The sequence below is a fragment of the Chanodichthys erythropterus genome, chromosome 3 (assembly GCF_024489055.1).
Source record: "Chanodichthys erythropterus isolate Z2021 chromosome 3, ASM2448905v1, whole genome shotgun sequence".
Taxonomy (NCBI): Eukaryota; Metazoa; Chordata; class Actinopteri; order Cypriniformes; family Xenocyprididae; genus Chanodichthys; species Chanodichthys erythropterus.
Genome location: NC_090223.1, coordinates 44402174 through 44425104, shown reverse-complemented (window position 1 = coordinate 44425104; position 22931 = coordinate 44402174). Strand labels below are relative to the sequence as shown.

Here is a 22931-nt window from a genome sequence, read left to right as displayed (position 1 = left end):
TGTACTTTTAAATAAAGCTTTTCTCATGTAATCTTGTTTGAATCAGAAGTCTTCTTTGGTGTTACATCAAAAAAGAAACCAATCTCACTCCCTTTCATCATTTATTTCATATGAGAACAGATTTAGTCAACAAAACCAACTGTACAGGTAGATAACATACTGAAAACGGATATTGTATCTGTTTAGAGATGACTAGGTCTAAATATCATACTCTTGAGTCACACAGTATTCTTATGTACACAACACTTCCTTCATCCACAGCTATAAGGCAGCAACCATTGGCACAAGTCATACTCGCATAATGCTGCCTCCTAACCACTGTTTAACAAAGAGGTCTAATTTAAAGACAAAACAAGTCCATTTATTTTGTCTACAAAGTGAAGAGAACAACTCAATCACATATGAGTTACATTTTGAAGTCCATAAGTTTTATATTATTTGCAAAACATGATCAAATGAACCACTGGGTTTACAAAGTTAGATTAGCAAATACATCAGTGAACATATTGAAAACAATTCTGTATCCAGCCAAAACAAGGGGTGCTCTCAGAAACTTCAAAAGACAGGGCTTTGAAGACTTTAAGTTTCTGTTTAGAAAGCGCTGACAAGGACTTGCTTTGTGGTGACAAGTAGTTAATAAACATTTCCATAGCTTTGCATGATACTTAACTACATACATTTCATCTTGGACTGTTTACAAATGATTTAGGCAAACCATTAAAGAGGTGAACAAAACACCCTTAAAAAAATTAAACAGAGAACTAAACACCATAATTTAACATCAACAAATTAACGGTAACACTTGTGCCGCTATACACGTAAGATGTCAGACATTAAAGCTTTAACCAACCAAACAATGGCTGAAAACACATTATTTGCAATTAAATTACGTGATGGCGGCTGAGACTCGCCTTTTTGCATCAGATCTCACACTTTGAAAGCCTGGTGTGAAAATTAATGAATCTCCAAATCAAACAGGGGCAGTGCTCAGTCCCCCATTTTGTCCGTGTGGCATGATTGATGCAAAGGTTTCAAAGAGCTGCAGACAACAGTTTGAAGTGCCAGGGCATCTTTGAGAGCAGGTTCAATTCGTCCTGAGACCCAGCAGAGAGCTGCTGAGCAAATACTTCAATCGACCAGATGCAAGAATGGCTCTCTAATGTGTCAGTCCCTGATTCATTCCATTTGAATGACTCCCCATGCTTCATGTTTATCAGCCATGCCTCAGAACAGTTTGGAGAAGAGAAGGGGATTCTTCTCTACAGGGCCAGTTCAACCCCCAATACAGGATGAGCTCAGGACTACAACAAAGAAAACAAAACAACCCCTACCTGATCCTGTCTACTGTCATTCCTTGTCAGGAAATTGTCCAGATCCCTTTTATGAGCTCTCTTTTTAAAAATCATGAGCTGATTTACATGATTAGTGTCCATATTAAAGTTAGAAAGAGTCAAATTTGTTTCGGATTAAATAAATAGAAAGATCGGGACAGATGGGGCACTAGAACTCATCATCCGTGTCGATCAGCATCACTTTGTCAGATTTCTTAGAACTCTTGGAGGTGCTGATCCCTGGTTTGCCATTCATGTTGGGTTGCACCACTTCCTGGGTGGACTGCTGTGTATACTGTTGGTAGGCTGGGGAGAAGTTGTGGATTGCGTCCTGAACCATGTCTCCAGGGTTAATGGTCTCCTTCAGGCCACTGGATATGCTGTGCATAGGCGCTACATTCTCTACAAAACAAAACAATAGATTAAAGCGTCAAATATCACATGACATATTTTTGTTGACATCAGAGACTTAAATTTGAGTAAATCCGAATGGTTTTATACTTTTAGAACTTGTGACATGAAATACGAGGAATATGTAACAAATACACTCTACAAAGGAAATGAGGCAGTTTCGCGCACAGTCTCATCATGACATCACAACTATATATTGAGGTCAACATTTGAGCCCTTTTCTAATCTAGAGGACTTCACTCCCATGGGACTAACACATGATCTGCAGAACCTAGATTACAGACAAGCTGAATTTGCTCAGTGCCGGAAGGGAAGAAATTGATGTGTGTGCAGAAAGCAGGGGAAAGAAATTACTTACGGGACTCCTACAAAACTTAAATATATTCTTAAATGTATTTTGTTTTTAAGGTATATAACAAAAATAAACGGCACAGGGTTGGATATTCTCACTGTTTTTCAATTGTAGGCAACAGTGAAGGAAAGCATTCTTTTGCCTGTTAAAACAAATACAACAAGCTGAGGTCTGATGTGTTGTTTGTGGGAAGGAAATGGAAAAAAACGAAAAAAAAAAAAAAAAAGTGTTCCAGAGAGAATCTTTTGGGAGAGGGACTGAAAATTGGCATAGACCTATACCTGCAGGCTTTTGTTGGAGGGAGCCAGACAAAACATGAAAGTTGTGGGCGGGAGCAGGAAAATATACATGTTTCCATCCCACGCAGACCTCTAGTCTAATCCATTCCACCAATGGAGAACCAAAGCACTCAACAGAAAGACTTAAAGGGTTAATTCACCCAAAAACCAAAATTCTGTCATTTATTACTCACACTCATGTCGTTCCACACCCGTAAGACCTTCGTTTATCTTCGGAACACATGAAATATCTGAGCGGTATATGACTCATCCAGAGACAGCAATTTAACCACCACTGTCAAGGCCCAGAAAGGTACTAAAGGCATTGTTAAAACAGTTCATGTGACTGCACTGATTTAACCTTAATGTTATGAAGCGACGACAATACTTTTTGTGCGCAAATACAAAACAAAAACAACTTTATTCAACAATCTCTTCTCATCCATGTCAGTCTCCTACGCCCGTAAACACAAACACAGTGCAGTGCTTCCGTGTTTACATCCGAACGCCGACTCAGTACATTTTTCATTTTTGGGTGAACTACCCCTTTAATATACCCAAATTTAGACAGACTTCGAGAGAACATTCACCTTGATGAACAACATTCTCAAGTCGACTTAAAAGCATAACGGTCATATTTCACATTTTTGAGGCATTTTGTTTGTCATTTTGTTTGTCTATTTTGATTACATAATCAGTTAACAGCCAGTGACATTTCGACACAATGCAATCTTGCTATTATCGTCACTCATGTGAGCACATTGCCACAGGCACCGCCAAGGTCCAACCCAGCTGTTCGCAAAATAGAAACCAGGATGAAAACACTAGCAATGCGCTGCTCCGCTTCACTGATGTGGTTGCCAAATCACTCTTCTGCTTCATTTATCTACGACAGGCTGGAGAGGCCAGGAAAGAAATACACAATCCCACAGTTCCCAGATTTGTCTCAGCTGTGGATGTATTAAATGAGGTTACAGAGTACAGCCTGATACACTGCAATAAGATGAGTTCCAGCTAACTGCATCTTGCCTTGTGGCTGATGGATGAGAGCTTGTACAAAGGTGACGGTAGGCTGCCACTAGAGGGGTGAAAGTTTCTGACCTCCTGTTTAAGAAATACTTGAACTGTGCTTGTTGCTCTCCAGCAGCCGACCTGAGAACTGTACTGTGAATGGATGGATGTTTTGGGACCTGGCCCCATAGAGAGTGAAAATTCTGGATCAGCAAACTGTCCTAAGCTTCTTCACAGCTGGTCCGCTAGGGAGAAAAGGCCATCCTGGAAGGTTGCTCTACCTAACAGGCTTCATGACAGTCATGACCTTTTATTAACAGCGAAAGGTTATGAAACCAGCAGTGACTTCACCCTTTGAGCTCAGTGTTAAACTATGGTTAAAAACACAAAACCACCATGCTTTTGTATGCCAGTAAGGCGAGGCGTTCTGTAGGTTCTCTCACACATAAGCCAAGAACTGTTAAGTAGAATTCTGCAAAACGCCCACTGTGAAATAAGACCTCGCGCTTAGAATATTAACATTCAAACCGACACAAGGCTTGAAACATGCTTATCTGACTGACAGTCGAGTTATATTTCATGGAGGCCTCTTGAAGTCAGAACACAAATCTAATGCAGCTTTTAACATTCAGCAGCTGAGCTGACATTACAGCTTAAATTGGTGGAAATTGAAACAGAACTATTCTTCACCACCTCGAAAAGCACAAGCGACAGAATATGACTAATCTGTTAAGCGTGGAGAGGCTTGTGTAGCTCTAAGGATATGATCAGAATGATATACTACTTGCATACTACTTCTGCTATAAAGTAATAGTAATTAATTCAAATTTCCTGATAATTTACTCATCCCCATGTTAGCCAAGTCGAAAAGAAATTAAGGCTTTTGATGAAAACATTCCAGGATTTTTCTCCTATAGTGGACTTCAATGGAGCCCAAACGGTTGAAGGTCAAAATTACAGTTTACAGCGATCCCACACGAGAAATAAGGGTCTTATCTAGAGAAACCATCGCTCATTTTCTAAAAAAAATAAATAAATAAATAATAATAATAATAATAATAATAAAAAAAATAATTCACAGATACATTTTAACCATAAATGCTCATCTTGAACTAGCTCTCTTCTTCTTCTTCTTCTTCTTCTATTTGAATTCCAGAAGTGTAGACGCTGTTAAGTGTATTACTGCCCTCCACTGGTCAAAGTTTGAACTAAACTGTCATAGACAATATACTAGTGCAAGTATATAACAATTAGTTCAAACTTTGACCTGTGGAGGGCAGTAATACACTTAACAGTGTCTACACTGCTGGAATTCAAATAGAAGAAGAAGAAGAAGAAGAAGAAGAAGAAGAAGAAGAAGAAGAAGAAGAAGAAGAAGAAGAAGAAGAAGAAGAAGAAGAAGAAGAAGAAGAAGAAGAAGAAGAAGAAGAAGAAGATTTGTTTTTTTGTTTTTAGAAAATGAGTGATGGTTTCTCTAGATAAGACCCTTATTTCTCATCTGGGATCGCGTAAAACGCTTTGAAGCTGCACTGAAACTGTAATTTTGACCTTCAACCGTTTGGGCTCCATTGAAGTCCACTATAAGGAGAAAAATCCTGGAATGTTTTCATCAAAAACCTTAATTTCTTTTTGACTGAAGAAAGAAAGACATGAACATCTTGGATGACATGGGGGTGAGTAAATTATCAGGAAATTTTAATTTGAAAGTGAACTAATCCTTTAACTATGATTGCCACTGGTCAAAAAACACAAAACAAAATGGAAAGATGACAACGCAGTGTGTAGCTACTACCAGGGGCTGTGTTTATGTATGGCAGAGTAAACCCATGCATTCAGACAAAACGGGGGAAATAAACAGCTCATGTTGTTTGTTAGTTCTGTTGATTGAGTTGGCCTTTGGCAGAAATTGCAGCCTTGAAAAGCAAATTTAAACAGCCTAAAGCAGTGTCCTAACCAGACACAATGGGATAAGATTTCCCAGCGGCAAGCAATTTATTTATCCAAACCAGACTCGACCCGAGACATGACAAAATCAATCAAAAAATCACAGCCAATCAGAAGAGCGTGTGGGCCGTCTCTCGCTGCAAGCACACTGCATTCGTAAAGAAATAGGTAAGCACATTATCAAATTCATAAATCTTACATCATTTTAACATGATTAAAAACCGAGTGACTGAAACTGTTTTTTTTAATCATAGAATACACTTTTTGTTCACCTTGAGTTGACAGTTTCCTGAGGAGAATTAGCCTTTCCATTGTTGCTTTCCATACGTCTAAAAAAGGTCACGGAAAATGAAATTCTTCGAAACTCACATTCAATTTTTACATTAAATAAAGCACATAATCAGCACCTGAGATCATCACTGTCATAGCCACAGAAATAGAAAGTGTTAGTAACTCTGATTAACATGGAAAAGATACAGTTTCTCCCGTGTCGCATTGCGTCTGTTTAGGACACGGTGTAGGCTTAGGGCTGTTTCAGAATTTGTATTGATTTTATGTTAAGTCTGTGCATGTCTATGGTCCATTCTTTTAGTATGGTGGATTTTCGTCCACATTTTGTTAGTAATAATATGATTACTTGGGAATGTTGTTGTTGTGGCCAGAAGTAATCATCATGCCATACCCTTTTTTTTTTTTTCTGAAACGCTGCCACTGGCTACAACTGAAGCACAAAATCATGTCTGGGGAGATTACAGACGAAATCGAGCCACTCTACCCACACCTGAAATATTAGTTCACCAGTGTGGGAGTTTTTTTTATATTTCATAGAAAAAAAAAGACAGGGGCTGCATCCAAAATCACATACTCTCCCCAGTAGGTACTTATTTTGAATAAGTTACTTCACACCTGCTAAAAATGTATGTTCTGTATGCAATGAATGTGTCTAGAATGAATGTAATCTGGACTGTACTACATTTGCCATGTTGTCATTATCACTTCACTGCCATTCACAAATCCACTCCGGTGGCCTTGTGGGATAGTAGAATCAGAATCTCGCAGGAAGTAGTAGGTCATCTGGGTACTTTTTGCCTACTCTTTCAGACATACTTCTTTTGTCACATACTGTTTTTTTGCCATATATATATATATATATATATATATATATATATATATATATATATATATATATATATATATATATATATATATATATATATATATATATAAGTATGCGATTTCAGATGCAGCCAGGGTGTGAGAGACCCCAGTCTGCAAAAGTATCGATCAACAGTAAGCTCTTTTAGCTCTTTTTTTTTGTACATTTTTGGTTACAAACTCTCTCCACACCCTAGTATACTAGCATTTTGAGTGTGATTCATTGAGCAAAAAAAAGAGATAAAAATTCATTTTTACAGATAGCATTTTCTTCAAACTGCTATATTTATTGTGATAATATCGTTACCATGAATTCCTTTTTGCCACGATAATCATGTGGTGAAAATCTGATATCATGACAGCCCTACTGCGAACAAACAACATGACTGTGGATGGCAGAATTGTAATTTTTGGCTAAACGATTCCTTGTCATTCGTACTTGTTATCCTGAAAGTTAAATTTACAACAAAAAACACCCACTGAAGATTTCGTTTTCAAATTTTTCAAGTGAAATGAGATCATCTGACATGCCACGGGTCTGAGTTTCTCAGTACACAGGAGTTATTTTGATGATCTGTGTCTTGCTGGTATGACTGGAGCTTTCCAGCAGTCCTCTGAACAGTGAGTCATAACCCTCCTGAGGAAGAAAACTTCCAGTTGCCTCATAAAGGCTTGCTGAGACATGTTGTTTAAAAAGGAAAGTTTAGAGGATCTTAGAAACAAGTTAAAAAGTTTTGCTTTGTTTTTCTCAAGTGACAGATTTCCAAGCTTCTAACCTGGAGTTTCACTCTTCTTCTCGCGGTACACACTGGAGGTGAAGGCGTAGCGGAGGGCGATGGCGGCGAAGAACATCTCGATGCAGATGATGAAGTTCTGCCAACCAGCTGCCACCGTACCAGCACCAACCGAATGACCATCGATGACCAGAGCTTCTGGGATCACACCACAACGCTCCAGAATCGCCAATACCATACCTAAGAAAAAGACAACCACATTTATTTTTGCATAGGGCAGTGGTTCTCAAACTTTTGGACTCCAGTGACCCCCCACTAGCTATGTTTCCATCCAAAGTTGCATATTAAAACAGGAATATTGTATAAAACAAAGCACTGTTTCCATCCCTTGTGTTCAAAAAGACAAATTCGTCACTTCCTGGGAAACTGGCACAAAATATCTGTAATAAAAATGGAAGTTGCTCTAAATCGGGGAAGCCACTATGGCTCTTTTTTCCTACATTTCATTAAACCAGCGTTTGAGATGCAATGAACGACGCGCAAAGAAACTGCTCCTCTGGTTAGTCCAGTTACCCAATCACATCCATTGTTGAGACAAAGTCACAAGAGTTTTTATTGTGCATTGTGCGATTTATTCGGTAAATGTATTTCCATCATAGTTTTTGCGCAAGTCGTCTTATTGGATAATTTTTTTTTTTTTTTTTGCCTCAATTGAGCGCATACATTTTTTATGCACATTTTTTATAATTTATGCGCATCTTGCCGTTTCCATCCTGCATTTTTTTTTTCAAAAATGCGATTACCCAAAATGCACATTCATAAAATGTATAAACATGCTCGAGGATTTATAAGATTTTATTAATTAAAGACTTTTCCAGGTCTAGAAACCACAAATTTTATAATCCTTCAATGAAAAAAGTTGTTGAGGGGGTGAATTTAAAAAAATTAATTTCTTGATTTTTAGTTGTTTTAATGTTCGTTCTAGCTTTATTTTAAATTAAAGCCATCTAGAGGCCCCCATAGAAGTTTGCCGCGGCCCCCTGAGAACCACTGACATTGAGCAAGTAGAAATCTAACAATGCCTGCCGTATTTGTTAAAGGTAAAGCAAGTGACTTTACCTTTAACATGCTTTATGCCCCCCCAAAAAAAGAAAAAAAGAAAAGAAATAAATGAATAATGAATAGTACATTTTGACAATGTTACATGATCAACTGAATACTACTACGAACAACAGTTTTGTCATCAATAATCAAAAGTTAGTGTACTTGGCTACCAAAATAAACAGCTTGAGACAAACACTAAACATATACAATAAGAATGCAGAGGAACCCACCTTGCCAGAACGAGAGGAAGATGACGGATTTGATGGTGAGGAATTTGAGCACAGGCTCAAAAGGTCTCAGAAGGTCACTGGTGGCGAAGTAGAAGAGGAAGAGGGCATACAGAGCCAAACTGACAGAGATGTTGTAGATGATGGTGATGTAAAGGTAACCTCCCGTTACACTATATGAAGAGAAACATCACAAGGAGTGAAGCACGGCTCATTTAAAAAGGCAGATGTTGTGTTATTAGGGATGTTGATACAAGATGAAAGGAATAAATGACAGGGTGGCTCACTTAAAATCTCCATCGTGATATTTGCCAAAAGCCTGCAGAAGGATGGTGATGACAGCCATGATAGGTTTGATGACACAGAACTGAAGCGTGGCCTAGATGATGACATTAGTAACAGAAGCAGATGAGTAGCGTTTTTTTTCTTTTTCGCCGGTTCCGTTTAGTCAACATGGGCCTCTAATATAGTTTGAGTGATAGAGAACTTCCAGTCCTCATTATTTTCAAAGGCATGGTAATGTTGCATGCTTATTTTTGACAGGAAGTGCTTATTTCTTACATAATCAACACAAAGTTTGACATGACTGACAAATCCACTCATTGAGAATGACACAAAGGAGAACTACATGCGAGTCAGAATCGACTGCTTGAACCATCAACGTGGAATTCAAGTTTTAAATCGAAGCTGTCTGTGTGAAAAGCCGTCTCAAAATAATCAAAGCACGCTCTGTCTCTGCTACAGTCTGGTATATCGCAAAGTGATGCTTTAGAAAAAAATCCCACGTGTAGGCATCCATTCAGACAGATTTGTGTTTTGAAATTCCACTTCCTATAAAAAAAAATAAAAAAAAAAAAGTTCAATTCACATTCTTTTCAGTTTTTTGGAGGGGATGGGGCTCTCAAATCCAATTTCCATCAGTATTATTCTCAAAGTGTGAGTGGGTTCCTCAGCTGCCGCGCAGACAACATCAGACTGGCGGCAATAGCTATTTTTTTGTGCTTATTATCGAGCTACTTGCACCTGCTTCCTACTGTTTTTAATCCTACATTAACCACTGGAGCTCCTCAGGAAAGACAATGTTACAAAGATAACAGCTGCTACTTCAGGACAATTCAGGTAGAAAGGGTATATAAAAGGTTGAGGAGACAGAAATTCTGACCCTCTTATTAACATATTAATGCTAGTTACACATCGCTTTTTGCAAATCCAGGTCAAAACAGAATGGGATATGAGACATACAGTAGAGTCCAAAAGTGTGAGACCACACTGAAAATCTAACCATTTCAGAATTTTTACAAAGAAATGCAATGAAAAATGCTATGAAAAAATGATGAAGGAAACGTAATTGGGATTTTATAGGAAAACAGGAACAAACCTGCTTGCAGAATCTCAGGAAGCCAATGGAGTAACTTATTCCTACCAAACAGCATGTCCCGTACAGGCAACTGGACCTGTTAAAGGCAAATGAAGAGAAACATGTGAAGAGTAATGCTATTCTTGAGGATAGTTTGATGAATTAATCTCTTCAGACACAGCCAGGCAAAAGTTACTTTGCACAACTTGTTTCTAAAATACAAAATTGCTGCCAGAGCCTTAACCTATAGGTTGACACACATGCTCTGACACATTTAATTTAAAATGAATATGGCAAACACCATAATTACTAGTGGTTCAACGGATCACAAAACTCACGGTTCGTAACATATCACGGTTATTATGTCATGGATCGGATCATTTTTCGGGGTAACTTTGCATTTATTACTTAGCCCACTTTAACTACTCTGATACCACAGCAGAAACTATTAAAGGCAAGTGAACAGACTGTAAAAAGAACAAATACTGTACACCAATTACAAGCGTAAATAGAACAAAGTTACAAATAAAGTATAAGGTCTAACTGTAATATTAATTTTCATGCACAGAAATGTAACAAATGTAAAATGACACTGTTCACTGTATAAATTTAATATAGATTAATCTTTGTTAAAGCTGCGTTTTGTTGTTTGATTTACATGACAGACAACAGCTGGTATTTATAGGTTGCTGTCACTTTAAGAGTAAGACCCTATACACGCACACATCCGATAGATACAAATCCGAATTCTCACCTAGACATAATAACACCGATAACAGCGTGGCGTGCGATACCAAATTAAATCCTCTTTTGCCTCTTTTCCTGCTGGAATGGTTTTATATCTATTTAATGTGTAAACTAGCAAGACAAAACACGTGCAAATTATAACCTTTCACTCTATTGCAGTGAAACTTGCAATTGATCCGCGATGTGCCGAACCGTGGGGCTTGGTCTGTATGGATCAAGGATCAACAACGATCCGTTTAACCAAACAGTTGATGGGTAGCCATTGACTTATAGTTGGAAAAAAACATAGTAGGAAAAAAAAGTACTATGGAAGTCAATGGCTATCAACTGTCTGGTTACAGACAGTCTTTACAATTTCTTCTTTTGTGTTCAGCAGAAGAAAGAAACTAGGTTACACTTTATTTTACAGTGCCGTAGTTTCATTGTAATTACTCAAATAAGTACTGAGTACTATTAATTAACTACATGCACTTACTATAGAGTTACAGTTAGGGTTAGTTACTTGTAATTATGCATAATTTACTGTTATTACTATAGTAAGTACATACAGTAACGTGTAACTACGGCACTGTAAAATAAAGTGTTACCAGAAACTCATACAGGTTTGCAACAACATGAGGGTAGGTAAATGATGACAATATTTTTCATTTTTGGGTGAACTATCCCTTTAATGAGGTATTTAACGATGTGCAGTGCAACATTTTGCCCACACTGTCCACCATGTTGGATTTATTTTTTTTCCCAATCAATGCATTGTGAAATTTACTTTTCCATACTAGTTTTTTGTGATGCTACCTTACAATTTTGCCAAATAAAGTAATTTTAAGAGGCAGCATTACTAAGAATGGGGCATTTGAAGCCTTTAAAAGGCATGCTACAGTAGATGCGCGTCCTATTCAAAGGGATAGTTCAGCCAAAAATTAGAATTCTGTCATCATTTACTCTCCCTCAAGTTGTTCCAAACCTGTATTAATTTTTTTTTTTCTGCTGAACACAAAGGAAGATATTTTGAAGAAAACTGGTAACCAAAATGGGGTTAAATAGTAGAAATAGTGGGATGCAATAGTAGAAAAAAAAAGACTTATTTTGCAAACGATTAATCGTGATTAATCGTTGTGCAGCCCTATTCTAAATATCTTCTTTTGTGTTCAGCAGAAGAAAGAAATTCATTCAGGTTTGGAACAACTTGAGGGTGAGTAAATGATGAAAGAATTTTCATTTTTGGCTGAACTATCCCTTTAAAATAATGTTGCTCACTGGGTTTATTCACCAAGCAATAGTATTTTAATGTACTTTAATTTAAAAGATGTAGTGACACTCACTGAATGGGCTTTCCTCTTATTTCCGACATGATGGCACTTTCTCCTCCAAGGTACTCAAAAGACAGACTCAGGAAGTTGTATATCACAAATGCTTGAAGAATAAAAGAAAAATCATACATGAGAGCCTAAATTAAACAATTTGCAGTGAGAGCTTTAAATGCAGACAGAACATGTTTGACATGACAGATCCATCACTTTGTGCAAAAAAACAGGTCAAGATTGAGGAGTTGTGTTCCAGGAAATCCATCTTAACCTGAGAGGTCTATTTAAAGAGAGATTAGATGGTCAGATCTCATTGTCTCTCAGTGTGTACAACTATTACTTGTGGTGTTGATTTTACTGATGGTCTATGACTAAGACTTAACATCTTTGAAATTACAATTATATTTCTATTCTAGTACCTATTATATATATATATATATATATATATATATATATATATATATATATATATATATATATATATATATATATATATATATATATATATATATATATATATAAATATAAATATAAATGTTTTATTAATTTAATATATATTATTTAATTTTTTTTTTTTTATTATTATTTTTTTTCCAGAAAGGATTAATTAAATAAATGGCAGTAAAGATATTTACAATGTTACAGAAGGTTTCTTTTCTAAATAAATGTTGTTCTTTTAAACTTTCTATTAATAAAAATAAATAAATAAATAAATAAATAAATAAAAATCATGAAGAATATATATCATGGGTTCCACAAAATTATTAAGAAGTACAACTGTTTTCAACACTTATGAGAAATGTTTCACCAAATCAGCATATTTTAATGATATTTCCTAAGGATCATGTGGCAATGAAGACTGGAGTAATGGTGTATTTTTGATCAAATAAATACAGCCTTGACAAGCATAAAAGACTTCTTTCAAAAACATTTAAAAATCTCACCTACCCCAATACAGAATACAACAATCACTATAATATAGTTAAAGTGAAACAAAAATCCCCACACTGGAATTTTCCCATGCAACTTAAATAACACAGGGGAAAAAAGTGTCTAGGAGTGGTGGGATAGGCCTGAAAAGATGATAACAGAGACATTTGGCCAGCCTCCTTTTTGACTGTTCCATGATCAACAGGTTTGTTCAGTTACAATGAGCATGTATCTGTTTCCACTCTATGAAACCTGCCACACTATGTTCTGTAAAGCATGCTCTCCTCCCTCACTGCAGGCCAGACTTCCAAACAACAGCACACGTCATTCCACCAGTGTTATATTTGGACTGAATAATATTACACCCATGAGGCAAGAGGAGATGTAAGGGCAGAGAGCAGCTCAGATTTACTGTACCTTCATAGCAGTCACGAACAGAGTCGAAATACACGTAATACTGGTCATTACTGATGAACAGCAGGCTGAGCCAGGAGTCAAAGGCATAGATGGGGACAATGAAGAGGATGCGGATGATGTAGCGTTGCTCGTTTGGCACCGTGTACGACCTCAGGTGCAAGTATATCTATAAAGACAAAAACTGTGTTAAGGAAGACAAAAAGTGGCTTGACTACAAAATAAATAACAAGTCTGACTTAAATTGCAAAAACAGTGAAATGCAAATTATTAAAAAATAGTGGCAAGAAAACAAGTAAAGTGTCTATCATATATGAGGAAAAGTGAGCTGGATAACCTGTATGCGGAAATAGTAGTGTCGCTGAATAACAGTAAACAGATAACTGTAAAAGCCTATAACCGTTTATGGATGGCTAACAGAACTAATCAAACAAAGCCAAGTTTAATCACACTAATGCTGACTGGATATTAACTACACGCTTCAAAATTAAAAACTTACACCACTGACACACTGCATACATTTTTTTTAGTCATGTAGTAGCTGCAAACTGCGTCATCTTTTTTTTTTCTTGTAGTTTATGACAGGACACAAACAGGGTTCAACCAGGCACTGGATTAATTACATATATCGTATGTGAAGTATTAACATAATGTTCATTTAATTTCACAACACAATAAGTTTATTATTATTATTATTCTGTGCATATTAGTACCTTAAGGTGCTACTATGGACCAGTGTTATTTTAGTAGAATTGAGATACTACGCTGTAAACCCTAATGCTCAAAATAATTAATTGGTTAAAGTAGGACAAACTTAAATGAAACAAATTAGTTCAGTCAAATTAAGTTTTATGAGTATTTAGCATTTTCATTTTCTTTCAAGTTCACAGAACTGATATATTTTAAGTAAACTGACCTGTTTTTATTGTTTTGAGTTTTATGAACTCATTTCTTTTAATTTAGACAAACTTAAGTTTAACTGAAACTGGGCTGGGTTTTTTTTTTTCTTTTTTTTTTCAGCATGCTTTGCACATAGCACTCAAAAGGAGAGTAAATGCTAAAATTAAGTTTCATATAATGTTTTTGTGTGTGTGTGTGTGTGTGCAAGATTAATGTTAAGTGGGGGATTTAGTAGTGATTAATGTTTTGTTATGCTAATTTAGAAGTGTTTCTATTAATGTGGGTTTTTGGAGAGTTACCATCATGGTGACAAGTGGTGCATGCGGCTTGGTTTGAGAGCAAGCATGTTAAATGCTTTATTTTGCTGCACTCATTCAGCAAGTGTTATATCATGCTATTGTTAACATGTTAGCAAATTAGCATTTTCTGAATTATCTTGCTATAGCACTAATAAAAATGTTCACACTGAGATAAAATGATCAATTTAAGTTAAATGTATTAATTAGTGTACTCAAACATTTCAAGTTAAGAACAATTAAAATGTACGAGTACAAAAAACAAGCTAGTTCTGCTTACTTAAACTATGAAATTCTTAACTTGTCTCAATTTATTTTTTTTGGCCAACTTATTCAGGTTTACATTGTACTATATATATTTATTTACATTTTCTGTTTTCATTTTAAAGTTTTTTTTTTTTTTAAGTTTTGTTGTGTGTCACTTTATAAGTTTTTTTTAAACAAATATCTACAGTTTATGCATTTTTATGTCAGTTTTAGTTAATTTAGGTAGTTTTAGTAATTATTTAAGTATATCAAGTTAAACAAAATGAAAAGAATTGCCTTGTCAACTAACAACTGAAATGAAATAAAATAAATAAAACAACAAACTTATTTTAAGTAACAAATATGTTTTTTATGGTTTTAGTTTAACCAATAACCCTGCCATGAACCATTTAGGGGTAAACAAAGTACAAAGTTGTCCCTTTAATAGATATTGTTCCAGTGAAAGCTGTTGTACAATTTATAACTATTTACAACGGGTACAATTTTTGCACATTTCTTCCCCTGAGTTTAATATAGCAATGTAGAATTAGCCTAAATTTATGCCCTTTTAAAATCTCCAAGCTACACAGCAACTGAGCACAGAACACAAGCGATGTATGGCACAACCTTCACCCTTTATTTAAATATTAATAATGATTTATTCAATGATTGACAGTAACGATTAATCTTATTGTGTATTTGTGCTTGGAATCGATTGTTTAATTTATGATAATGCAGACAATCATTGGACAGGCTTTCATACAAAGAAATTATGAACATGCAAAAACAAGAGGGAACCAACAAAATATTAATTACTGATTATGTTGTAGTCAATGGGCTTAGATTAAGTCAGGATTAGTCCTTAGTTCAATAAAGACGTTTAAGTAGCTTTTAAAAACGTTCACTAGAAAAAAAACAAAATAAAAAACATTACTGGTGTGCATCTTGAGACAAAACAATGGCACCAACATATTTTAAGAAATGTCAGTACAAGTTTCTTTCAGTTAAAACAGCTCAAACATGCATTTTAGTCTGGGACTAGCTTAATCCTTGTCTGTGAAACCGGGGAAAAGTATGGTTTTCCTATGAGCTTTTTGATTTGCATTGTAAAATAAAACCTGTAGCTGTAGTTTGCATTTTTTGTCTAATGATTTTGTTGGATAAATGCCTTTAGGTTTATTTAAATATAAAGGTTTTCCTCACATTCTGATGGTTTAATCAAAAAACAAAAAAACAAAAAACAAACAAAAAAACGCTCTATCGGTGATATTGTTTTAAAGGTTGGCACTACCATTTTTTTATGATCTACATTTGAAAAAAATACTATGGAGTTTGTGATGCCTGTGCATGTCCTTAAAGTCCCTTTTGAACTTCACAATATTACTAAAGGGGCTCAATATACTCTTTAAACTCTTGGACACTCAATCATTTGAAATCAGATTATTTGAGTCCTTCATTCCACGCATGGAGGCTTGATGTATTTGTGGGCTCTCGAAAAAGCAAGGAGAGTTGCTCTCTGAACTGATGTCCTCCATTTCACCTAGCCTGCAGGGGAAATAAGTTCATAGTCACCCAGACTTCATAATGCAGAGCTGACAGTGAGAGAGAGCCGCGCTCACAGTAATGGCTCTGGCCATTGACTGTCTGCTGGCTGATGCAGAATTGCAGCCAAAGATAATTACAACCTGTCTGAAGCAGAGAGAGGAACTGCTGCTGGAGCTGTGAGGCCCCAAAAACAAGAGACGGTGAATCACAAGGTGTACCACCAACTTTAAGACCATAAAGCTTGTAAAAACTAGAGAGCTGAGAAAAGGAAAGCCCAAGAGTGCTGTTGGTGCCTTGTCAGTGCCATATATAACAATTCACTTAAGAGGGGCTGGCCCAGAAGGTGCTTATGTTCTAAATAGCTGGTTTTCAAAGACTCCTTTGAAATCCCTGGCAATGATGGGAAGGTTTTGCAAGCAAATCAGTAACTTCAGAACAGTGTGTTTTAAGAAGGCAATCTCAATTTCTGCCTTTAGTATGCAGAGCGTAGGGAAAGCTCTGCCGGGAGAATCTTTTGTAGCGAAACCGAGAAAGGCTGTGAAATACTAAAACAATCCTGAGGGCTCCTTTAATCTCCTCAGGATTTACATACGTTGCCTCACGCAACCCTCCGCAGGCGGCTGTTTGGAAAGCAGCGGAGGAGGTGGCGGTATTGTTTTGCTGCAAGGCTAGGGGACGTGAAAAAAAAAAAAAAAAAAAAAAAAACAGACTGTTTTGACTTGATTATGACTTGAAGAGGAAAACCACTACACAGGGACTCATTTCCAGTCTCCATATAGCATCCCCATGCTGTTTGGCCTCTTCATGACTGTCAGTTTCTCAGAGGTGTTGGCTTTCATATGGCACACAAGATGCTTTGGAGGCAATCAAATCAAAGTCCTTCGGGGACACTGCGATTCAGAGCTGAAGAAATACCTTTCCTGACCTCTGCTCTCCATCAGTACGATCCCAGTAGTTCAATTACATAACAGATGCTTGAGAAATGTATTCTATATTAAATTTCTTCATGGGTCATATAGGCTGCAATGAAAAGGAATTCAAAACGAAAAAGGAAATTAGATTTCAGCCTTTCCCGAATCCGAACAATGTCTGCAAATATAATTGGTAATTCGACACACAAGATGGGCATATTCATAGTGTGTCGGCACTTCACCTGACAATTACTTTTACACAAAACTCATCCGCCACCAACTGATTTCATCTTGCCATTGGCAGCAACACTGTGAACTCATTCATATGCGACAGAAATGGATGTTCAGGTTTGATGCGCTTTTAGCTGTAATGAACAGAAAAATATAAAGGGCAGGGAAATACCCGAGCAAATTAGAACTGCTCAGCATGTTTATACCTATAAATAAATGACCAAACCTCAACAAGAAGAGTTATTGAACAGTCTGGTGTCTGTGAAACTGCCCTTATCTCTCTTTTTTACTGATACAGCTGGTGTAAAGGTTAGTGACTTATGGTCTTTCATCAAGCACAAAAGAACTTCCTCTATAAACAAAGGCTGGGCACACAAATATTGCTCTCGCTGTAGTTTCTGCTTTAAAATTGTGAACATACACTACCAGTCAAAAGTTTGGACGCACCTACTCACTTTTTAGTGATCACTCCACATTTTAGTATAAAAGCTTTTTAAAAACAACAGCTATGAAAATCAATTATGAAACACAACAACACATAGGCTAGCTGTCCTTTGTCCACATTCGCTCACCCAACTTCATGGTTTTCAACTTGGAAGCTTTTTAAACAGCTTTGAATTTCTCACCAATTTACGAAATACTGTATTTTAGTTAAAAAGGCACAATATGTAATTTACGCCGCTAGAGATCGCTTATTCAAAACATGTGAACGAGAGTGAAATTGCAGGAGTCGATTTTCCACAAGCCGACGGAAATCTATCCGAAGGACTCGGGTAGAAATTGTGTTCATGGATGAGCTAATGTATTAAAGTTTTATTAACGTTATGATGCAGGGTGGGCCGAAAGCTGCAGGTCCAGTGGAGCTTTTATTATGCTTTCGCTGCAGTCGGCAGCTTCCTCTCGTTTCTTTGAGTATGTGGGGTAATGCTGCACTGTTTCACATGGTTAAAACAATCATACTAATTACATTTGAATGTGCTGAAAGTTATGACGTTGTGCGCGTTCGTTCGGTGGCAAGTTAGCATTTTAGGACTTCCGGTTCCATCGCCCCAAAGTCAATTGATTTTTTGAATGAGTTTTTGCTAAATCACCTGAAATAATTCTGGTCTAAATGGTCAGTGGTTAACAAAGCCATTAAATATTTTCACGTTTTGATCTACACACCAGTTATAACCCACTTATGATTTTTTAAACCTTTATTGTGTCTTAAAAACGGTGGTTGCTAACAAGTTGCTAAAAGGGACTACTTCCTTTGGTAGGGACTTTAGGCGTCATCATGACAAACAGGACATTTGGACAGCATTTCTCATGAATAAGTGGATAAGTATTCATACACAGCGCAGATCATAATCAGCGAACATGTTTTTAAATAAAGTTTGAGGAAGCTTGGTGGTGACGACGTTGATCCGCGACCATGGTGTGCTGTAGTCTGTTTATAGCCTACTGATAGCCTTTTATATCTGACGACTTTATTTAGGCTTCAAAATGTATAAATGTTGTGTTAACTTGTAAAGATTATCTTGATAGACAAAACGTGTAAGTGTCATAACCCTTTGTTAAACACAGAGCTTATTTTTTTTGCAAATCTCCAAAAGTCTATGGGAAAAATGAATAGGCTTTCGATTGAGGGAACCCGTGCGCCGCTAGCTTCTGGGTTGGCCTACAAAAACGTCATCTCTGAGGTACTCTACTACAATATCATATTAAAGGATTAGTTCACTTTCAAATTAAAATTAGCCCAACCTTTACTCACCCTCAAGCCATCCTTGGTGTATATGACTTACTTATTTCTGATGAACACAATCGCAGTTATATTAATAAATATTCTGACGCATCCGAGCTTTACAATGGCAGTGAACGAGGACAATGAGTTTGAAGCACAAGAAAGTGCATCCATCCATCATAAACGTACTCCACACGGCTCCGGGGGGTTAATAAAGGCCTTCTGATGCTAAGCGATGTGTTTGTGTAAAAGAAATATCCATATTTAACAAGTTATGAAATAAAATATCTAGCTTCCGCCAGACCTGCCTTCCGTATTCAAGTAAAGAAGAAAAAAACGGAACTGGCATCGCGTCAGTTACACTTTTTCCGTAAGTTGAATAGGGAAGGCGTAGGATGTAGCGTAATCTTTTTAAACTGCTAGAGTTTTACTCTTCTTTCCTAAGCTGAATACGGAAGGTGGTTTATCAGAAAGAAGAAAGTCATATAGACCTAGAATGGCTTGAGGGTGAGTAAAGCTTGGGTTAATTTTCATTTAAAAGTGAACAAATCCTTTAATAAAAACTGGATGACTTGTGTTGCTAAATGAAATGCAATTAATCAAAAAAATATATTGTATGATGGTAAAACATCTCTCTTATTATGCCATGTTAGCCGCTTGACAAAATAGTGTTGTCTCTGAAGCATGGTAAAAACATGGTACATGTGGTAAATCAAGAAAACAAGTGATTCAAACAATAAGACTAACCATGTTGAGCTATATAACAATGATTAGCTTCCTGTTGATAAATGTATCCAAACAGTTGCTCGCCCATCTAATAAAACACATAATATATTAAACTAAGCGTCTTTGGTGTTTCCATGGTTTCTACCACAGTAAAAACGATGGTTCATTGCTGATTTCTCAGGACTTAAACATTGTTGGAAACATTTGGGATAATTTAAGCACAACAAAATAAATAACATTGTTCTAGTGGTTTTTGGATATTTAAATCTAAAAATCTTACATATTGTGCCTTTAAATAGATTTTTGTTTTAAAAAAAAACTATATATATATACAACAGTTCTACTGTTTTATTCAGCAAGGATGCACTGAATTGATCAGAAGTGTCAGAAAAGACAATTATAGTGTCACTATTCATTCAAACTGCCCGCACAAACATAAGCTTGAGGAAGATCTTGTCATAGAGACAATCATTTCCTTTTAAAGAGTTCCTGTAGATATCTAAAGTACACACTACAGATGGCACATCAGGGCACATGCATTACTGGTTACCGTATCTTCGCATTAGATCACCAGAGTACACTATAGCCATATTTCTGTGTTTACGCAGCACTCTTATCAGCTCTGGGAACAGGTACCACTCCGCTCTGTAGTCAACTTTGATTGGTCAAGGACAGCTAACAGCACTCTAAAAGGATCATTAGAGCAAAGAAAACATGGATGACTGTTCAGAACAAACAGGCAGGTATCTATCTCTATTGATCTCTGATGATCGATAAGCAGTGGAGGCAGGGAGAGGAGGTTTAGTTATTGCTGTAGTTTTAATGAATGTGTAACAGAGATTAACCTTCTAAAATGACATAGTATTATCAAGATCTGTCGATGATAATGAGCCTCTGGTCGGGTATGAGGGAGGAGACAGCGTGGAACAGCTTGCGTTTTCCCCGCCCAAGCTATTTGCTTTTATTTGCGTGTGCTCTGAATGAACCACAACTATTTGTGCCTCCAGCTTTACCTGGCCACAATGCCACTCCATTTAATGCCGAGATTTGTTCCTCACCTCATGGCCCATACCGGCTAGACATCGGTCTGGTTAAAAAGCAGCAGTGATGCATTTCTGTTGCTAAATAAGCAGCTCTGTGTCCTCGAAAAATTGTGCTGGATGTGTGAATGCCTGGCTGTAAAAGGTTTCTATGAATTACTTGTCTTTAAACACATGTAGTTCCTGTAAATTAGCCTACCTGATGACAGGTGATGATAAGTGCAGACCAAACGAAAATCCCTGACAAGGCTTGAGCTATAGCGGTGTTGAGGAAGATCCGGTCGTTCCCCACTACTTCAGTTCCATTACTTGACCTGATCACGGTCATGTTGGACATGTCAGTTATATTTGACAGCACTGAGTACGGCGACAAAGGGACTGAATCATCCATGTTTTTATCTGAACCCACTGACAGAGAGATGAAATTAGCTGTAGTAGCTCTGGACTCATTCATCTGTGGGGGAAAAGAGTTGGGGGAAAACTGAATTAAAACCAAATTATATTAAAGCAGTTATAAATATTTATTATATCTTTCATTTACTCCTTCTTTATACACTACTGTTTGAGTTCAGTAAGATTTTTTTTTTACTGTTTTCTAAAGAAATCTCATGTGTGCTCACCAAGGCTGCATTTATTTGATCACGAAACAATAAAATACTGTAAAAAATGTAATTTAAATGTAATTTAAATGTCATTTATTGCAAAGCTGAATTTACTCCAGTCTTCATTGTCTCGTGATTCTTCAGAAATCATTCTGCTCAAAAAAAACATTTCTTTCTATCAACGTCAAAAACAGTTAAAATAAAATTGTTATCTGTGATACATTTTTTATTCCAGGTTTAAAAAAAAAACAGCATTTATTCGTAATAGAAATATTCTTAAGCATTAAAAATGTTTTTACTGTAAACTTTTAATCAATTTACTGCATTCCTGCAAAATATAAGTATTAATTTATTTAAAATAATACACTTTTTATTGCCTATTTAATTATGTTTATTCTCAGCAACCTATCTATAGGTTGTACTATTTTTATTCCAATGACAAAGACGTTATATACAGGGTAGCCTATATAGTTTACTTAAACCATTAGTGCTGCTAATTATTTCTTAGTAAAATAAAACTGCATTACCTTTACCTAGTTAGCCTAGTCTAGCGTCATCAAAACAACAAAAAAAGCTTCTTTCATTTTTTTTTTTTTTTTTAAAAGAAGGTCTCATAGCCTAGCAATTTATTACGGTTTCATAGTTGGCAACAGAATTTACCATCATATTCTGCCGGAAATTATGGTTTACATGTTGGAGCGTCAGAGTTCATAATTTACAGCATCTGTTTGTTAGTATTTTTAGTAAAATTTGACTTTTTTATTTATTTTAAACTAAGTAATAATAAGAGTCTATCAATCACTTAAATCGAACCTATTATTGTAACAGAAGGCAAGACTTGTTTATATTAGACACTATGAAACACTTACCCTGATACTGTGAGAGTTCAGTGCGATCAAACTCAAATCACTTTATCATAAACGTCACTTAACTCTGAACATCGCAGAGGGACTAAAATAAGAAATGCACCGCATACACCAGTGCTTTGCTTACAGAAAGATCAATAGACGACATGTAGCCATAGGTGGACACGGCCCGTGCGACGACACCGATGAGTCAAGCGCGCACTTCCTCCTTTAACTATTGACAGGTCTGATGGAAGTCATTCAGCTCGGTGAAAACAGCCGGGGAACAAACTGATGCGTGATAAAAATCCCAAAGTAAAGAAAAGTATACACAATTATTCTTCCGAAAGGCTTTTCCCAATTCCACGCCAAAACTCGTCGTTCCGTCTCCACTAAGGGCAGGTGTACGTACTTCACAGCGCAACAGCACACCCAGGTCATGTGACCTTGCGACTTTAGTCTTTGGTCACGTGACATGACAGGCAGACGAGCACCTGTTGAGCAAAGGTACAAGTGCGATCTCAAATAATAAACTTATATGTATTATAGATTTTAATAAATAAACAA

General features: G+C 36.5%; 1 protein-coding gene across 2 annotated transcripts; it reads right to left on the bottom strand.

Annotated features, from left to right (window-relative positions):
- Positions 1-78: 78 nt before the first annotated feature.
- tmem184a (transmembrane protein 184a) lies at positions 79-22814 on the bottom strand. 2 transcript variants are annotated; one of them, XM_067382454.1, is made up of 9 exons: positions 22513-22814; positions 21117-21371; positions 13303-13468; positions 11974-12064; positions 9926-10001; positions 8835-8926; positions 8551-8720; positions 7259-7456; positions 79-1733 (listed from the first exon to the last, which is right to left on the bottom strand). In XM_067382454.1, the coding sequence occupies exons 1-9, from the start codon at positions 22531-22533 to the stop codon at positions 1501-1503; spliced, it is 1302 nt and encodes a 433-aa protein (XP_067238555.1). In that variant the 5' UTR covers positions 22534-22814; the 3' UTR covers positions 79-1500. The 2 variants fall into 2 exon arrangements, with proteins under 2 accessions (XP_067238555.1, XP_067238556.1); XM_067382455.1 differs by having other exon boundaries at positions 80-1733; positions 22389-22814.
- Positions 22815-22931: the final 117 nt, after the last annotated feature.